This window comes from Nomia melanderi, chromosome 10 (genome assembly GCF_051020985.1).
Source record: "Nomia melanderi isolate GNS246 chromosome 10, iyNomMela1, whole genome shotgun sequence".
Classification (NCBI taxonomy): domain Eukaryota; kingdom Metazoa; phylum Arthropoda; class Insecta; order Hymenoptera; family Halictidae; genus Nomia; species Nomia melanderi.
Window position 1 is genome coordinate 12,902,131 of NC_135008.1, and position 19,479 is coordinate 12,921,609.

The 19,479-nt window shown below is 47.7% G+C and overlaps 1 protein-coding gene across 3 annotated transcripts in view; it reads left to right on the forward strand.

Annotated features, from left to right (window-relative positions):
• The first annotated feature begins 1,054 nt into the window (after positions 1-1,054).
• Positions 1,055-19,479, forward strand: part of LOC116428749 (protein groucho) — a 128,774-nt gene continuing 110,349 nt past the window's right edge. For 2 of the 3 annotated variants that reach the window (XM_076371278.1, XM_076371279.1), the window contains exon 1: positions 1,055-2,007. In XM_076371278.1, the coding sequence (XP_076227393.1) occupies positions 1,948-2,007 (60 nt within the window). In that variant the 5' untranslated portion in view covers positions 1,055-1,947. The remainder of the gene's footprint in view (positions 2,008-19,479) is intronic. The other variant, XM_076371277.1, reaches the window with a different exon arrangement.

Sequence of the window (19,479 nt, forward strand, 5' to 3'; positions counted from 1 at the left end):
GGAGCAGCATGGAAAAAAGTATTCCAAGAACCGTTTCCTGAGTCACTGACTGTTCCTCGAGATTGATACTTCGAATCGTCTAGATTCCAAAGGTAGTTGAATGTAGTCAACAAACATTATTTGCACACACTCGTTAACCGCGGTATCAGCGATATTAGCTCCGGGGGAATGGAAAAAAACGAACGCAATCAACGTTGATAAATGAGCGTGTTGAGTCATCTTCTATTAACACACAAATAGTGTTCGCCGCGAAATTCTGCAACGTCGGTATAAATCGAAGAAAAAAGAAAAGAAAGAAGTTGCCACTTAAAATGACGTGTATCAAAGGACCGGCTGAGGGACAAGGAAAAGGAGAGATTAGTAAACGTTCGGCGCAACGCACCGGTCCCCGTACACACATAATAGAATCGATGTATCGTTCGATTGCGCCATCCTTAAACATGAATATAACCGTTCATTTCAAACCCGATTAATTACGGTCAACTAAAACGGCCCTGAAGGCATACTACGGTCACTCGCTGTGTCAACATCGCATCGAAATCACAATGGACGTATCTGAGCCTCATCGCCGGTCGATAAAGCAAATCAAGTATACTATAGGGAGGACAGGTGCTATGAAATAGAGAGTGCCAGAAAGCAAAAAGCGAAAAAGAACGATGAGAGAAAAGAAGGGAGGCAGAGAGAGAGAGAGAGAGAGAGAGAGAGAGAGAGAGAGAGAGAGAGAGAGAGTGAGAGAGAGAGAGAGAGAGAGAGAAAGAGAGAGAGAGAGAGAGAGAGAGAGAGAGAGAGAGAGAGAGAGAAAGAGAGAGAGTGAGAGGGGGGTGGGAGGGGGGGAAGGAAGGACGGTACCGACGTTTTAACGAGCCGTGATTTTCGTGCTCGCCTTTTCGAGACCCTTACGTAACGCGACTTAATTGTGAAGGAGCTATCGCGCCGGTTAATACGAGCGCCGAGAACGAGGAGAGACATTCGAGGGGGTGCTTGGCGGGTTTAACTGTGGAGTAACGGCTTGCCGAGGTGGGGAGACAGAAGGATTGCATTGGAGGGGATACCATCCCCACCACTTGCTCGTCCATCAGTCGGTCCGAAGCCGTTGTGGAGAGAGGTTTGTTCTTCTTGTTCGTCTGTGCTTTTAACGTTCGCTCTGTGTCTGCTTTCACGTTCATATTTAGCCGGATTTTTCAAATCGGTGCTTGGCTTGGTCTCCATATGCGCGTCCTTCGATACTGGAAGAATTCTCGTGTACCAACGGAAAGACGTGTGCGGTGCTAGTGTTGGTAAACTTAACCTCAAAGTGGTGGCGGGCCACCGTCTCGCCCGTAATAAACAACTAAAGTGCAGTGTTTTTGTGTAATGGTGTAATCAACGTTGAGAAAGTGAAACCGTGGAGGGAGAGTTTCTTTCCTTTCGTTCAATACTAAGAAAACAAGAAGCTTTTCAGCGTATTTCTTTAACGCGGTGGTTATCTCGCTCTGTTTTACCGACCGTAAAAAGGGCACGCCACGCTCTTGGTGCCCAACGGGGATACTTCGTGCGGCTGGCGTCGGCGTCATATATAACCTCAATGAACGTATCCGGTGATAGAATTCACGTAAGTGGTGATTAAAGAAAGTAATCGATCGAGACGGTGAATATAATTTTCGGTGAGAATGCGATAGTGACGGATCGTATCGATATACCAATGGATCATCGTTGTACATCTGAGGCGGGGACCTTCTTGATCGAATCGCGTCGTCAGAACGGCGTACAGAGCCGTCGGAAGAGTCGTTCGTTCTCGTAGCCCACGCGGGCAATTTGAATCGGTGTTTTGTTTATCGTTTGTTGTTGTATTCATTTGTCATTAGTGTGTCTCGTGACATGAAGTACCGTGGAGTACCGTTTGCGTGATTTGAGAACACGTACGACAGTGTTTCTATTTTCTGTTAGTTCAACACCCACACAGGAATCATGTATCCCAGCGCCGGAATCAACGCCGCTGCTGTGGCTGCTGCTGCTGCTAGACATCCGGTGAGTAAACTGCTTCGTCGCAATATTTGTTTCCATGAATTCACATATGTCTTACATATTTTTCAATATACAACATTGAGATTTTTCCATTGATTACAAGAGCAAATGTCGATAACTTTCGTAACAACCATTCATTTCTATACGACCCATTCTCGAAACATTACATCTTTATTATGCGGTTCTACCGATTTGCACCCCGTAACGCGATCTCGACTGCAGCTAGACTTGGCTCGAGTTTCAACGCGCGCGTACCCCCGGCATATGCCCACGATTCCGACCACGTTCAGTGGCGCAGCGACCGGTGTGTAGCACCTTTCGATCATCTATCGGATTACTTACCGCGGCGTTTCCCGTACGGAGGGACGCGACGTTTGTTGAAACAGGATCGTGTATTTCACCCCAGCGCGCGGGGTGGGATGCATGTCAAAACATTCGATTAAAATAGAAATTCGCGGTACGCGGTTTCCGCATGCGATAATAACACCGAACGGCGTCGCCGTCGGTTTGCCGATGCCCTGGCTCGGTTACCTGCTAATGCGGTCACGTGCGTCGTGGTACACACATTTATCATGGTTCGCGCGTACGTTACATGCACCGGCTGTGTATACGTGTCGGATACACGTGCCCCTGGCACTGTGCGCGCATACGTGTACACATACCTTCCCGACTTGTTTTAAGATTTCGAGATATCGGTGCTCGAAAGAGAGGAGGAGAGAGACGCGTCGGGTCGCGTCCTTTTCTACGCGAAATTGTCACGATTTCGAGGTTTTGGTTCGGTACCCGTGCGAAAGCCATTTCGTCTCGGTCGCCGCGAAACCTATTGAGCCGTGAATTAAAGACGACCAGCCAGCTATGAGTTTGAGGAAACTTTTTTTATTACCCTCTTCTCTTTCGTCTTGTTTCCTCCCACGGTTCACGGATTTCATGTCTGATCTTTAACAGCAGCAGCGATTAAATCCTGTGCCGCTCGTTGTAACCGGGTAACCGCAACGGTGTGCGGAATCGATTGACGGGTGTGCGCGTCTATGCTCGACACACACGCACCGCTAGAGCATAGTTTCACGCCGAGTTTCAAGTCTCTTAAATCTTGCTTTCGGTCGATGAACAGGATATCGTAAACGATCGGCGCGCAATAAGGGGAGCCCAGCGGACATTTAACCGCTTTAAGTAGATGCAATATATTTATTCTAATACGGATTACGGTAATACGTGAGAATGTGTATTAATGGCCGTAAGCCGGCACGCGGAGCAGGCGGCGTGGCCGCGCGATCGACGCGTATGCTGAAACGTCGCATAAACGCAGCTTTCATGGGAAGAATTACATTATTCTCCCGTTGCCATTATATCCACCTCGGGCCCGATAATCATAATAATTAGAGACGAAAGCAGTTGCGATGGCGACCGGCGGAGCGGGACGGGTAGAGGAAAAAAGTCACCCATTACTCTCTGCTGTAACGGTGTGTTGGGTCGGGCGAAAGGGACTCTCTCGGAGAGAATAATGAAAGCTTCATCTGGCCCATCCCTAATAACAGGAGTTACACCGGATGCGGACCGGTGATACTGTAGCACGTGGTGAACACCGAGGGAAAAGAGAGCGGTGGCGAGCAGAAACAGGACGCAGATAGAGAGTGTCGGGTGAGAGAAGAGGAAAAAAAATATATAACGCGTGCGAAAGAGTCGAGGCTGCTACGCTTCTCTCTCTCTCTCTCTCTCTCTCTCTCTCTCTCTCTCTCTCTCTCTCTCTCTCTCTCTCTCTGTCTCTGTCTCCCTCTCTCCCTCTCTCCCTCTCTCCCTCTCCCCCTCCCCCTCCCCCTGTCTGTCCCCTTTCGAAAGGCGGTGACAATGTTGTGTGTGGAACAAGGGTGATTCTGTCAAGTGCCGTGAAGTAGGCAAGAGGAGAGGAGAGACGACACGCTGAGGCAGGAACGAAAAGTTGTTCCGCGGCGAGATGGCGACGTCTCGTTCGCTCCAAGGGTATCGTTGGTGTGCGAAACACGTGACACACAGATGGTCGCAATTTTTATCCGGTCGAAGAGTTCGGGATGCCGATTATCAAGGTGAAAGCCTTTCTATTCGTGTATTTGGATAATTCTCGTTAGTCGAGTATTGCGAATGAGATCCTTCGCAGGACTGCTCGAAACTGTTACTTCTCGCACGAACAAAATTTTTAACATGCCTCGGCCAGGCGTAACGTACCTTACCGTGAACCGTAAGCTCATTCACATTGCATTCCGATTCGACAAATATTGATACGTTTGATCAACTCGTTTGTTCAAACGTTTTGTATAAATGCAGTTCCGCGTACGCGCAGCTGTAAAAACTTTCGGAATAGAGAGTCGGGATAGAGAGGGTCTGTTTGTATATCTTTTTTTAACGATTTCGCTGAACGGATTTTTAATTTAAACTGCATCCAATGTATCGCTATTATTTCTAATCAGAGTGAAGAGCTACTAAAAATTGCACAAACACCCAAATGTGCTACCCGGTTTCTATAACTCCTTTTAGAGTCTCCTAAATCGGTAGCGCTTTAATCAGTCCAACTTGACAGTATGCTTTCAATTTACTTGTCCCTTGCATCAATTTTCTAAAATTAAATTTAAGGAAAAATTGAGATGTTGCTAACAGTGTGGGTTCTTTTATTCTTGAGAGTTGTGTAAAATATATAGGCAAGCTAGGGGGTTGCAGCGGATGTAAGAATCGCGGATCGTTCAGCTGAAAAGACCTTTGTGTCGAGCGGTATACCTGAACGAATCGCTCGAATTCCGTGAACCGGAGTCGGCAAGTACGATACCGGAAGGAAACGTTTCCGCGGAACGGGAACGATAATCGGTCGATTTTAAGCTTCGGATCCGTCTGACACGCGGCGAGACGAGGCGAATCGAGTCGCGCTGTCGGCACGGAAATACGGAATCATAGTGATATCTTGAGCGTCACGTCGTCCATTATGCTGATGCGCCCGGTAAATTTCACGCATTATACTCCCATTATACGTTTCCTGGCCGAGTGGAATCGCGATCCCGTGCTCTCCGCTCGCGGTAATTACACGCCGCTGCTTCACGTTCAGCCGGGGGAAAGAGAAAAAGAAGGGCCCCGGCATGGCGAAGGGTGGGGGAACGAATTGTTTTAATTCCCGCAATTCCCTTCCCTCCTCGCGTTTCAGCCTCGCGTTTGTGCGATCCTTTCAATTATTTATACATGCAAAAGACCGTGTAAAGTCTGGCGCGTTTCAGTGCCGAGCGTGTACGTCAAGTGGTACCATTTTTAAGCTTTCAACCAAATGGAATCATGCTCGCTGCTGGTTTCCAACCTCATAACTTCCGAGTTTCGCGGTCCGGCGAACTTTAAGTTCGCTCACGAAAGTTGGGATTGCTATTATCGATTATTCACCGTGACGGTTCATGTACAGAAATCGTTGCCCCCTCCGACACCTTTTGTAGAAAAGTTAACGCGATCCTTTGTCCGTGACGCGGATCATTTGTAAGATTCTTCGCGAATACTTTCTTTTCAATTAACTGCGGGAATTAATCCGTTTAATGGATTTTCTTTATACGGGAGTTTTTTATGCTGCCGAAACGACCGCGGGAATTTCGCGAATGTGAAAAGTCTGGACTGAACTCGGAAACGATTACGCGTTACGTATCGTAGGAATGAAATTCTGTCTACGTGAGCTCAATAACGGTTCAATTTGATCTCATACGTTTATTCGGCACCTGGGGCGCGGGATCGCTTTCCCAGCGGATGCAACATATTGTCTCTTCCATTGCCTCTCTTGAACCGTCGCTCCCGAGATTCACTTACGGCGGGGCTGTCGGTATTATTGTACGCGTAACAACCCGTACAACTGTAAAAATCTCGTCGATACAAGAAGGGAGTGGATCGAGGTGTCGTTAAAGAGGGAAACGGAGAGGGTGAGCGGGGTGCACGCTGGCTCTGTCGATAAGAAATTTCAGCGGGAGAGCATAAAAAGATGATCCTCTCGTCTCAGAGTCGTAGCCGGCGGTTCGGATCCTTGAAATGGATATCGATAAGACGTTCGATTTATTCTCGCACGGCCAGCTAGTTTTCTCCTCGATGGAGCTGGAGATAATTAAATCGGTAGGACAGTTTCCATCGGTGGCTTCCCGTTTATAATTGTCATTTGTAGGAGTTCCTAACGGGCCTCGATAACTCGATCGACGAAAGCCTCGGAGTATACCGAAGTGTACCAGAGCCTGGTAGCTCTGGTAGTCTGCTTATTACGTTAAATGGTTTTCCTCCTGGCCGGATACCGAGTGTCGAATTAATCAGAGGAGATCGCCCTGAGGGTTTCTTCTAGACGTTGTGTCCTCACCCCTGTGTTCTTTCACGTTTTACTTTCTCACTTTCGAAAAAATACCGGGCAGGACACACGGTTTAGCTGCAGGTGCTTGGGGGAAACGTATAATCCGAGGGTAGCCGGGCGAAAGAGGCGAACCGGCTGCAACCGGAGCGAGAGCATCCCTCGCTGCTCCCCGTCCTTCGCCGAAATAATCCCCCTGACTGGCGCAACAATGGCCAGAAACGAACCCCCGAGCGTGAAGCGTAATACCCGAGTCCTCAGGGTGCCGTAAATTGGTCCACTGGGAGAGCAAAGGAGGGAAAGGTTGCTCGTGGAGTGTTTTATCCACGGACCCTCGCGGTTACTTTTCCACCCCATCGTTCTGTCTTCTGTTTCAACGAGGAACATCCTAATCGAAGTCCCACGGCGGCCTCGTTTTTCTCTCTTCCCTCTCGTCTCATTGCTTTTCAATTATTCTCTGCTCGTTGTTTGTCGTTACTCCATTTGGACCGTCGTCTGTGCGTTTTCTCATCTCACCGTCCCCGTTAATTTGGAGGATTCGTAGACTTCCTTGGGCATATAATAAGCTCCGTTGTTGCGTCAGGGGCGACATAATCGTTGTCTACTATTTTGAAATTAAATCGTCGGACGTTCCGTTCGTGAAACAGCCTCTTCTTTATAATCCTCTTACGGCGAAATAAGTTTTTCTGCCCCCCTCCGCCGGTTTCTCCCACCGCCAATAAATGTTTCCCATCGAGGAAGAGATCTGTTTTTACGGTCCCCGGGTCGCAACAGAAGCACGGCCCTCCTCCCAGTTTCTTTTCGTCGGTCGCGTTTCGTGAGACATTCCAGCCGGGTCCTGTTTGTCGTCCCGTAGCGCTTTTCAGCCGGAATTATTTATCTTCTGGTTGCGCGTTCTGCGGATAGTCTGGCCGGAGCAGTTTTCGTCTTGTTCTCCTCGAGATTTCTCAGAGGCTGTCCGTTTTAACCGAGCTACAAGGGGTCCTCGAGTGTTCGGAACATAATCCATTGTGCAGGGGCGATTGTGTTTACGTCTGCATGCGTTTCCAAGTGGAATGGAACTTCGCTTCAACGACCTCTCCTTCTCCCTTCCTCCGTTCTTCCCTCCTCAGGCCTGAGGTCTTCGTTTAAATAACTCTCAAATTACCTCCGCCGTCTCTCACTTCTCCTTTTAACTCCTTCGAAAAGGACCCCGTCTCCTTTCGCTTGTTCCTCGGGTCCTGGGCAATCTCGTTCCACGGGCATTTATTCCCCGATCGCTTTCCCGTCGGATAATCTTCCACTCGTGAGCCTGTGAACCGCTTCTAGTATTAACCCCCCACAATGAAGCGGCGGAAAGGCGATTCCTTTCCGTGGCAGTTTGAAGACTAGTTAAACGAGAGTTCGGGACCGGGGGCCTCGAGTTCCCGTAACGGGTCATTAGTACGTTCCAGTCGTTTCTTCGTCGAAGGGTCCTCTCTTCGTTTCTTCACGCGTCGCGAACGTTTACCGAATGATCTTAATTATTCATAACATTTACGGTTACGATAATTGCCCGGCCCGTTGATTATACGCGCGCGCAATTAGACCGATTCGAACCGATGACAACTTCTTTCCCGCAGTGATGGTCTGGTATAGCACGAGAAAGCAGAGACCGGAGAAAAGGAAGAAAAAAGGACGGAATTATACATCGACGCCCGATTCAGCGCGGAGGACCGTCCACGATTTTCACGGCTCGTTAGTCACGGGTTTATAAATCGAACTCGATTTGCTAGGGGAACGGAGAGGGAATGTAGAGGGAACGGAAGAAAAATCAGCGGACTGTGTGCGTGTACGCGGATAGATGCGCGCGTAAGCTCGTCGACGCGGCTATATAGCGTCTCTTGGGAGGAATGTGCGAGTACATAAGTATTTCGTGCACGTTTGCCTCGAATAATGCGTGAAGGCACTTGGCAAGGAGCGACGGACACCGCGCCGAGAGCCGAGGGTACGCACGCACACGCGCGTCCGGTGTACAGTGTATACGTGTATATAGCGCGATAAATACGCCTAACCGCTTTGTAAACCTCGGCTGGAAGGCGGATGGAGGGGAAAAAGAAAGTCCGAGGAAGCCTCTTGAAGTCCCCTCGGACCTGCCCGTACAGGAGAATGGCACTAATTGGCATTAGGCTTGGCAGTTTGTCGTGTTCCCCCCTCCTCCACCGTTGTGCCGTGCTCCCGCTCCTACATCACGGCTGCACATCGGAGCATTTCGTTTCCATGACTCCTCTTCCGTGACAGGGAACACTTCCCTCTCCCCCCTGTCCTTTCTGTTCCTTTTTCTCTTCTTTTTACCCTTTCCGTTCCTCCCTTCCACGCCCCGTAAAATTACCCCACCGGCCAAGACTTGCAATCGGCCGTGGTATTACTTATCGCTGCTGGGAACACGCACGCTGAGTATACACTTAACGAGTATCCCCGATCAGCTCGCCTGCTCCCGCGTCTGTCCGCTACTTTGTCCTTTAATTCCGCTTGCCCTGGAACTCTGTAATTTTTCGCCGCGCCGCGTGTTGGGGTTATTATTCTCCGTCGACTGGCACGAAAAACGGAATTCCTGTACTGCGTTTCTACGAACGATCGAGCACCATTTTCGCCAGTGATCGCCGATTTCAACTTTCTCAGCGGTTACTCTATTGTATGGTGGTCCGTGGTCGTGACGGAGAATCGAGTACGTACAATTTTTGAATAATTTGGGACCTGGCCTTGACGGAGTGTGTAAGTGATTGGTACTCTGCTGTGGCAAGAAAAAACGGTGTAAGGAGATTTTTCCTTTTTTGGAGTAAGACGGCAATAATGCCGAAATCATCATTCCTTAAGATTTAAATCTCGGTGCCTCAAGAGAGGAAATATGTGATTTATGTCGGTTTGTCTTAAACCTACAGATTTAGTGTAGTTGGATGAGATCTCTGATTATAAGTTGAAACGATGTAAGTCGTTTTATAGGTTTTAACATCAGTTCCTGGGCCTCTACCGTGGTGTTGCATTCCGCCTTTTAGGAGAATTCTTTCAGTAGATTTTCGTTTATCAGAAACGATCTTATCTTGTGCCCATCAAGACGCGGCCTAAAAATTTTGTTAAATATTACTTGTTCTGTTGTACTTTGGGTCCACATCGGATCCGGTTAGAAAACAGTTTTAAGAAGATTTATGTATTACTTCAAAAATTAAGGAATTCGACTTGTCTTATCTCTAAATTTGATCTTCCATAGTTCTTTAATGTTCAAGTTACGTCTATTAGTTCTGAAGTAAAAGTTTATACAAACGAAGGAATAACTTCCTTTTAACAAGATTATTTTCAAACTAGTCAATTATTCTTTCTTAGTCCCTAATAATCATTTTCCAGTAAAAATAAATTTCCCTAAAGCTTAGGATTTTTATCCTGTAACAGCAAAAGTAATGTGCAAACGATTCGATTAATCCTTTTCAAACATCGTTGTCAAAAACGGAATACCCAATGTCTCGGAAAAAATAAAACACCGGTTTCTGCTATCGGCTTTCCCTTCAGCGGGCAACTTTCTCGCATCTCGTCGATGGCCAAAGGGGGAATAATCGAGCGAACGCTTTTAACCAGCCCGCGCGCGAGGTACACGTAAACAGAGCGGCGTGATTACGAGGATCCGGATAATGGTTCGGTAGTTAAAGCGTCGGAGCGCGGAGCAGATTTTATCGGGAGGCTAATACCGCGAATAGAAATCTTTTTATGACTGAGAATTCTGCGGAGGGTTTGGTGCGGTGAGAGAGAGGGAGAGAGAGAAAATACTCGAGGGATTTTCTTCTTTCGCAGACCGCTCTGGGATCACGAGTCTCACCCGTTGATGGAAAAAGGTTCAGCCGTTTTTCGAGGAAGATCCCGAACGACACTCTCGTGAATTTCCAACGCAGTCGGAGTTGCTGCTCCATGTGTCCGTCTGTGTGTGACGCTGTGTGTGTGTACATATATACACGTTCGAGAGATATTCTTTTTGAATGCGCTGCCTGGCCGGCGGCACACTGGTTTTCCGCAAACCCGCCGCGCTATGCAAATATTTGCCGGATGTTCGTCGGTCCCGGTCCACCATTCCCATCTTCTTCGTTCTCCCGGTGTTCTCTTAGGCCGCGTCGTCATGGATACCGTCTACACAGATACAAGAACAGCTGCGGAGGCCGGAGGGAAAGAAACGTCCAAATATTTGGCTTCGACTAGCGCGCGGATACTAATCAACTTCTTTTTGGCGCAGGACAGTGACACTAGGCGAGCCTGGAAACCCGCTAGTCAACATTCGGTGTACTGTTGCCTCTTTAGGAGGCTGCCGAGTACATGCGTGTATGCGACATCGAAATCGCGGGGAACCGCATGCTTGTTTTTCTGTCGGGGAATGCGGCCGGACGAGTTAATGTATTAGACTGATGTATTAATCTGTAAAAAAGCCGAACATGCGCCGACACGTGTACGCGAAAACGTTATGGATTTCTGTCTGCGCGTTGGGCCTCGGTGATACGCTGTTAAGGAATTGCGAGCGCGCGGTGTAGAGACGGGAATCTTTTTAAGCTGTTTGCACACTCGGTTGTACGAATGTTTTCGTTTCATATTAGAGAAAGGATAGAATATTGCAAAGCGTTTTTTCAAGGTTTTCACAGTGGTTTTATGAATCGGGTTATTGGTCAAATAATTGGACACAATATTTTTTAGTAGAAATCAGGCCTATGGATTGCCGATTGAAACGTGTATCGTGTAACTAATTCAAGGTTCGAGAGACAGTAGCCGGTGTAAGAAGTTCGCATTTAATACGGTTTCTTTGACACCAGCAAAACACGAAGCCACGTCATCACCGGCGAAACAAGTTACTCGAGAAAAGCGGTTGCAAGTTCGCGTGAAGAAGAACTGCTTATACCAAAGAGATCGATGAGACCGACATTATAGAAACCTGCAGGTTCCGAGACAGTTTTCGATTGACTCCGGTCGCGATAAACTGGAACGTTCCCGACCTACCGCACGTAATGCCGAGAGTAATAAAACATTTACATTGGCGGTTACCCAGTCACTTTTTATCCATTTCTCCTTTCCATCGACGCTGCCACGAATAATGCATGGAAAAAGGAAGAGAAGAAGGCGAGTAAGAAGTAGAGGGTCGCGACGGAGCGACGCCGGTGCCGTTGCCCCCAACCGATCATCTTACCGTCGCTCGTAAGAATAGAAAATTGGCACGAAAACCCGGCGCGGAATGGTTTGCCATTAATAAATCGTGATGTACCGTAGAAAATATGCTCGCTGTCGTTGCACGCTCGTTTTTCGAGACCGGTGGATTGCATTAAAGCAATCGCACACATTACCGGCTTCTCCACCCCCTTTTTCTCAGTTCACTCTTTATCTTTATCCTCGTTCCCGTACACTGCGTTCTCGGTTTCGCGTTTCAATCAGGTATCGATCAAACCGCTTTTCACGGCATAATTGAATCGTACTCGGTGTTAATTCCTCGTTATACCGAGGCAATCGGGCTCCGGCTGGAAGTAAATTATCACGTTCCGGTTCGGTTGCTCGGACTATCTGGAAATAATCCGTATAGTATGCGTTCGTTCTCGTATTAAACGAGAGGGGGCAATGGCACAGGGAAAAAGAAGAGAGAAAGGGCACTCGTTTAAATACGTTCAAGCGAGAGAGACACTAGCCGACGGCGAACCGTAACGTTGCTCTGGGATTATTGGCTTTTAAGCAGTCCTCTTCTGTCGAGCGATCGACAATCTCGGGGAACGTGCAGAAATGACGAGGCGCGCCCCAGAACGGCGCCGCCGGCGCGCTGGATTATCAAATTCCAGTTTATGGCCGCTGTGTCAAATCACACGTAAAACCCGAACGGCTGGCTGATCCAGTCGTCGGGCACCGCTCATCGAGTACGTCGGCGACAATCGGTTGCCCACCCTAACCGGAGAGCGCGACCCTACCGTGTACATCGCCCTCTCTCCCCTTAGAAATAACGTTGCGAAGAGTTGGAACGGATGGGGAGATACGGTCCCTATTATTTTCCACGAGGTTGTCCGTGACCGTTTTGAGAGACCCTCTTCGTGATCGGTTGTAATTTTTGGAAGCGAGCCGCGCGCGACCCTCGAGGGCTTCGGGGCGTTAAGCCGAATTAACATAAGAGCGTGTGTGCAAACAGAATCGCTCGGGGGAGAGGACATGGACCGGCAGCGTGGACCGTAGAGCCAGGAGGGAGCTAAAAGGGGGACACGGTCGTCCCGGTCCGACGAAGACGGTAGAAAGCCTCTGTGATGATGCTAGACGGAGGGCGGGGGGAGGCGAAGGGTGCATCTGTGGGAACACGTGTCCCACACGGAGATAGTTAATTACTCGTTTGTGCACGCTGACTCGCTCTCCTTGCTTGCCAGTGGAGCTACCAGGAGGGAGGCCGAGTGAGATGGAAAATCGGTGAGCACTAGGGAGGAAGCAGGACACTGGATATTACTGGCGGCACGGGAATGAGAGCAGTCGAGTAGAGGGACGAAAGAGCGGGACACACGCTCGATGAATCGTCGTCGAGCCGAGCAAGACAGAGAGAAACCATGGGAGCTGGAATGAGAGGGAAAGGTCGTTCTGGTGGAAGGACATGGAGTGCGCGATGGGCGCGAGAGAGCGAGACGGGACATTCCTGTTTCATCGGACCGTTGAGAGACCTACGCTCCTCGCCACGGTGGTGGAGAAGGTGGTGGCGATGGGACAGGGTATACGAGGAGGAGGCGAAAAACGAGGATGAGGTTAATGATATACATGGGGGCTACCGTATACTACCGGCTCGATCCCATCTGTGGCTACCTTGTTTCCTTCTCTCGCCTCCTTCGGTCCTCTTTCTCTCTCTTCCTCAGCGCTACTCACAACTGGATATCCCTGGATCGTGCATCTCCGTCTCGCTCGCTTCCTTTTGCCGCTTCACGCTTCTTTCGCTCTTTACAATTCAACAATGCGCCTCTGTATTCTCCATTCTCTTCTTATCTACATACACGAACGCGGTCTTGTACGTTAACACGATCCGGATACCGTATTATGCTCAATCTCGACTGTTGATATATCACTTTCCAGTTGAGTGGAAAAACTTTATAATAACTACCTCACTGTTTTGTGGTAAATCATCATGGAATTACTAATTTCTATCGTTTTTGAAACGTGTGATTTTTTATTATAAGATCTTGCGAAAAATGAGATTGTCGTTGCGTGGACTCAATCCAACGCTCTCGAGATTTTTCAATTGGACAACCGTGTCTCAACCACTGCGGCTGTGTAGCCCTCAGACTTCATAGTCTCCTAATACTTCCGCAGTTTTTCGGTCATTTCCTGCGTAACGTTATTCGACATCTTTGAATGAAAAAAGAAATAGACTCAAAAACAGAACACAACTGTATGCATTATCCAAGAAATCAATTTTCAACATACCAGAAGCCCGCTCTCTATCAAGCTCCGTAGTGAAAAGAACATGAAAACGCGCGTCGAACAGTATCTGCGTTGATTAAATGAAAAAATTCTGAGCTGTTGATCGGGACTCGTGTTAACTGGGTTTTTCAACGACTTGTTAGCAGCAACTGAACCGGCGTCAAGTCGGCCGTGGGTTCGAACAATCCCGTCTGCAAGGAGCTAATTGTTACAAACGAAATTCCCAAGCGTCCTGCAATCAGCGCCGCAGTTGCAAGGGAAAACACAATTACCGTTAGCGATTCACTCGTCGCCTCGCTGTAACACCGTGAAAGATTCCACGAGCGCGCCAGCTCCTCCGCACTCTCTCACGCGCGCGCGCGCGCCCGCGATTAATGCCTCCCTCTCGGTACCCGGCAGCGTGTACACGCGAGCCCCGTGTATACACACCTGCGCGACGTTAACGCGCTTTGTGTGTGGGGCACACACGGTGCGCGCACGACCGAATGAAGCGATTCCGTCCGCGTACACGTAGGCCCCGTCCGAAGAAGGGAAGATTGCGCAAGCACACAATACGATTCTCTCCAGCAGCCAGTTTCGTAGCTGGCCGAGCGAATATTGGTATTCGCTACCGGCGTTACAAGACTGCGCACGCTCCGCTGACTTTTCCCCCCGAGTGGAACGCAACCGGAGGGAACTTGCACGGGCGGAACAGGGACAGGAACTCTGCACGGAGAACTCCATCGCCGCTGAAATACAAGCGTCGCGTATCGACGAAGTTGAGCGAGACCGTCGCATGGCCAGCCACATCCTCTTCTCTGCGTATCTCTTCGTTTGCTCGTCACATTGACGTCTCGTCGTGTCTATGAATGTTAACCGTTGTCGACAAAATACTTGCCACGTTAAATAGGTGGAGCCTAGAGCGCATTACAGTAACTGTAGGCTACTTCAAAAGTTTGAACAGCTGGTTCTGAATTTTCTGTATCGCAATTTTTAGCGTACTTAAAGGAAACTCGGTTATTTTTAGTACTTTGCCACCTTTGATATCTTTAATACGCCGATAAGGAATACTGCAAAAGGAAATTTGTTGCTTACAGCAACCTTCTTCGATTTGTTCTGATTAGTGTTTAGAACACAGCGGAGAAGATCAATGATGATCGCATTGGACAGACCAAGCACGTTATGCGGTTGGCTTGTTTTTCATTGGTCGAGCCTAAACTTCCCGTTTCTCGTTGTCCACGCCACAGTAACAAGATGTATCTCGTTTTCTCTTTTTTGCTCTCTCCATTCTTGGACACTTCACGCTGTCTCGGGAGACCACGGAGTCAGCTCGGAGATAATAATAAAAAAAAGTAGTTGGCTCGCCGAGACCTCGTCGCGTAGTACATTAGCTGCAGCTTGTTCGCAGATAAAGGTAGCTGCGCTCTTAAAAACCCTCGGTCGACCGTTGTCGGGAGATAGGTCCGATAATGGGCCGACATCCAGGGGACACGAAAGACTTTTCTCCTTCCTATCTTCCTTGTCACGCTCCTACATTTATCTCGTCCCGTTCGACCCGCGCCAATCATTGCCCCAGAGAACAGGTTAACGGCCAGCCTGGAACACAGAAAAACAATTAGTGGCAATTTAACTTCCTCCTTTGCACGCGCGCTTGCGCAATTTCCATTTATTCGAATGTAACGAATGTGCTATATTTGTTACGTTGAGACAGTTAAATACAAAATTAAAAAATGAATTTTTACCGAGTTTTTGTACAGCAATGTAAGATCACGTGTACTTGATGATTCTAAGGGTATCATCTTCTACGAATACAAATTTTTAGAAGCTCATTTGATGCATAATACACGTCGCTCCACAAATTGAAAAAAGGATAGGGTTTGTGGCAGTTGAAAAATTCGGAGCACTACTCGACGATTCGGAAACAGCGACTCTATCAGCGGATAGACACTAAACTCCGAAACACGAGCGCAGGGAAAAGCTTCCGAAGGAGCACGGTTTACACTCGAAAACCCGGAACACGATAAACCGTGAATAGACGTCGGGGGCTGGGGGCCATATTCGACGCTCGAGTGACTCCGCGTAGAAGAGTTGTTTTGCAACTTCCCGTCGTTGCTCCTCGACAAATCGTGCTCGTTGATTCGCATGAGTCCCGTATTTACGGTCGGCGAAACAGATCGTTGAGCACACTCATCGTTCACCCGATTAGAATCGCAATTTAGATGCTCTCGAGTGATTTTGCCGCGTGCTCGAATTTCATTGCCCACGCGCGCACGCGTCCTCGTGGCCAATAGGGATGGGGAAGGTGACGCGGCGGGGTGGAGTGGCGCGCGCGTATGGTCCACCCTATATACAGTCGGATAACGAGATTATCCTGAGCCAGGCTAGGAAGTGGCTGTAAGAGTGGCCATCCTGCTCGAGAAATTTCATTTCGTCGCGATCGTCTGACTCCATCCCCCCGCCCGATCATTTTCCCCACAGTCTGTAAGAGGAGAAAGAACGGGAAAGAAAGCGCTATCGAAGCCAGGAAATCAGTAGGGGTGACATTGTCTGTAAGTGTCGAGGATAGAAGGCCAACCCCCGGCCCTATTCAACGTGTCCCCTTGCTCGTTCGGTTTGCCAGTAATTGTAACATATTCACCCTTAGCGCAGTCACCCTTCATACAAAGTCGCCTCAGAACATTGTGTCGACTCTTTAAGTCCGCTGGGACGGAATGAACTTTGCCAACTCGTACTTGGTGGGGATGGGAAGACGGATACGTCAAAGGAGCACGTATACGTCCCGCGATAATAGTCCCGGTGCAAACCCAGGTGTCTGACATGTAAATCAGCGATGTCGTGAGCCTTATCGTGTTACAACATCCTCGGAATTCCATTCTTAATAATTCATTTAGTCGCTGACTCCGCGCTACATGTTGCGAATGGCTGCAGACAAAGTAACGTGCGAATGTAAAAATAAAATAAAAGCGAAGGGTTCCAGTATCGGTGCGAAAGGGTTGATGAATATACAAGACATAGGCTATCCGGCTCAAAGTATTTCATTTAAGGCCGGAAAAAAATGGTCGAATAACCTCTTTGTGGAGGGGATGATTGACGTGTCTGCCGGTGAAATCAATCTCGTGAAAATTTGACTTCGGAGGAGGATAGCTCGATACATGTGCGCATGGTGAAGACAAAGAGAGCTAGGGTTCTCACGCGCGGATGTTGCGAGCACGCGTATTGTAACGTAGGGGTGGTTTTGGCTGGTCGTAAAAGGACGGGGAGCGATGGAGGGGCAAAAATGGGGTTTATGACTGTAACAGATTAGGTGGCCGAACTACCAGGGTGGTTCTTGCTGTGCTTCCTATTATCGTGGAGCTTTTGTAGTGCTGTGCTTTTGTTGAAACGTCCTCCCCCACCTTCTCTTCCCCTTCCGCTCACTCCCCCCTCTCTTTCCATCCTTCGGTGTGTCTGGTTCTATCCATGTTGCCTGTCTCTGTTCCTCAGGCAAGAAAAGGTATGAAACAGACAGTGAAAGAGAGAAGGTCGTTTCAGGGGTTGGGTGGCACTGGGCTACGACAGTTGGCCGATATTTGAGCTCCCTTTGTGTCGCTAAAGTACCGCGCCCCATTGCCGTACCTCGGCCCCAGAGTTTTCTCGTGGCGCTTTTATCTCCTGCTGCTTTTTCGCGGCAACTCTCAACGGGAACACAGGATGACGGGGACTGGAAAAGATAGGCGTCAGAGGTGGGGAAAGACAGAGGAGATTCGACCAGTAATTACCTGGTTCACTCAAAGCAGACGAACCGTTGCCTTTTGGTCCTTTGTTCGCCTCCTGGCTTCTGTTCATTTAATCTTCGTTCAGTTTCCACGTGCTTTTTTTTCTCTTTCCTAAACCACTCCTCTTTCCGCTCTCGTTGTTATCTTTTGTTTAACGGCCGGGAAGGGTGTCCGTTTCTTTCTGCCGTTGTCGTCGCCGACAAACGTTGCCATTGAGGAGCAATCGTATTCCTTCGCGAAATTGATGCGCGTATGTCGTTCGCAGCCGTTCTTGTAGAAAAATATTTCTTGTAGAAACAGTCAAATTTTCTGTCCACGGAAATCGAATTCTACAACGCGAACCTATTGTTCGATTAACGTGAAACGACTGCTCGATCGTAATCGAGGGGATTATCCTTACCGTTCGCCGTACATGGAAATCGAGTCGTTTGTGGCGTGATTCAGAGGCGGGCAGACCGGCCTTGAGGGGCCAATTGAGACTGTTGCTACCAGAACGCATTTCTCTAGAACCCATTACCTCTATTTGCCTCCATAAATACCGACAATGGAATAATTTACTTTCTATCAGTCCCGCCATCTTACCGTCCAACCCACTTTTTGCCCAGGCATTGCTACGAAGACACAATGCGATCGAACACCACAAAGAACCACTTCTGGATCGTTGTTATCAAGATATAAACGTGTGGCACAAGAAACGGCGGGGAAAAATGTATGCAATGTTAACAAGATTGTTTCACATTTAAACGGGATGCTCGTGAAATGGGTCAAGGAATTAACGACGGGAAATATTTTTAGTCTGAGACGTCTTCGTGTAGTTTTATTAAAGAATGACTTTTCTATTCGTTCTATTGGGTGTCTCATAAATGATGGAATAAAAAACCATGAATAAAAAATATGCAATAAATTCTTGTAAGGTGGAGTGGGGTAAGTGCACCGCAGTCTTTAGTAAGTTTGACTTTCAACCCATATATCTTTAATTTGTTTTATAATACTTTAACACTTATTGAAATCAATTAATACTTGAGTTAATACGCTTTAATTAACATTGACAAAAACGCCAATTTCACTTGTATATTTTTATTTTTTAAGAGAATTGTAAAAAATCCAACAACTGTGCACTTTCCCCGAAAATGGGGCATGTGCACAACCGACCATTAAAACCAATTTGAAGCCTTATATCACATGCTACGGGGTAAGAGTATAATTATTGATATGATTGCTATAAAATACTTTTCACCGCATTCAGATATGTTGTTTCGTTTTGGGGTAAAGCAAATAAATAAAATAAATAAATACAAAGGAATTAGTGAAAAGTATTTATTCAACGTAGCTAATTACTGTAAGTATATTATTCAGAGATATAAAATAAGAAATAATCAAGCAGGACATTTTCTGGGGCACGTGCACAGCCATATGCTCTTACCCCACCACAGAGGATGCACTTGCCCCTTGTCTCAATATTTACGAGGTAAGAGCACGCTACTGTCTTTCTCACTAAATTTCAATAATTCAACGGAAATTATTTATTTAAAGTAAAATATAAACGATATTTTTTATTACTTACCAAAAATAATAACACAGAACATTAACTTAAAAATATCTTAAAAACGACAACACATTTATGATAACCGCAAAGTAGACGTGCTCTTTACATTTGGTGCTTTCGAACTGGTTGGCATAAACCGGGGATTCCCCTCATTAATTGGGCGACATCTACGTGGATAGGATGGCATTAACTTTCAGTAGATTACTACATATTAGATATTGCAATTTCCTTCGTATTATATTAATAAGCGCCCGTTTATGCACTTACCCTACTCCACCTTATAGATATTTGTTCTTAATAAAATTTTCTTCTGTTGTTTGACTGATACCCACGCAAATGCTCGTTTTTTTAAGCTGTCGGGTACTACGGAATAATAGTAGGGATAGAAATGAGTCTAAAACTCGGCAAAGCGCGAGGCTAAGGGGAAAAACGGCATGCTACTAGTTACGAAACACCCA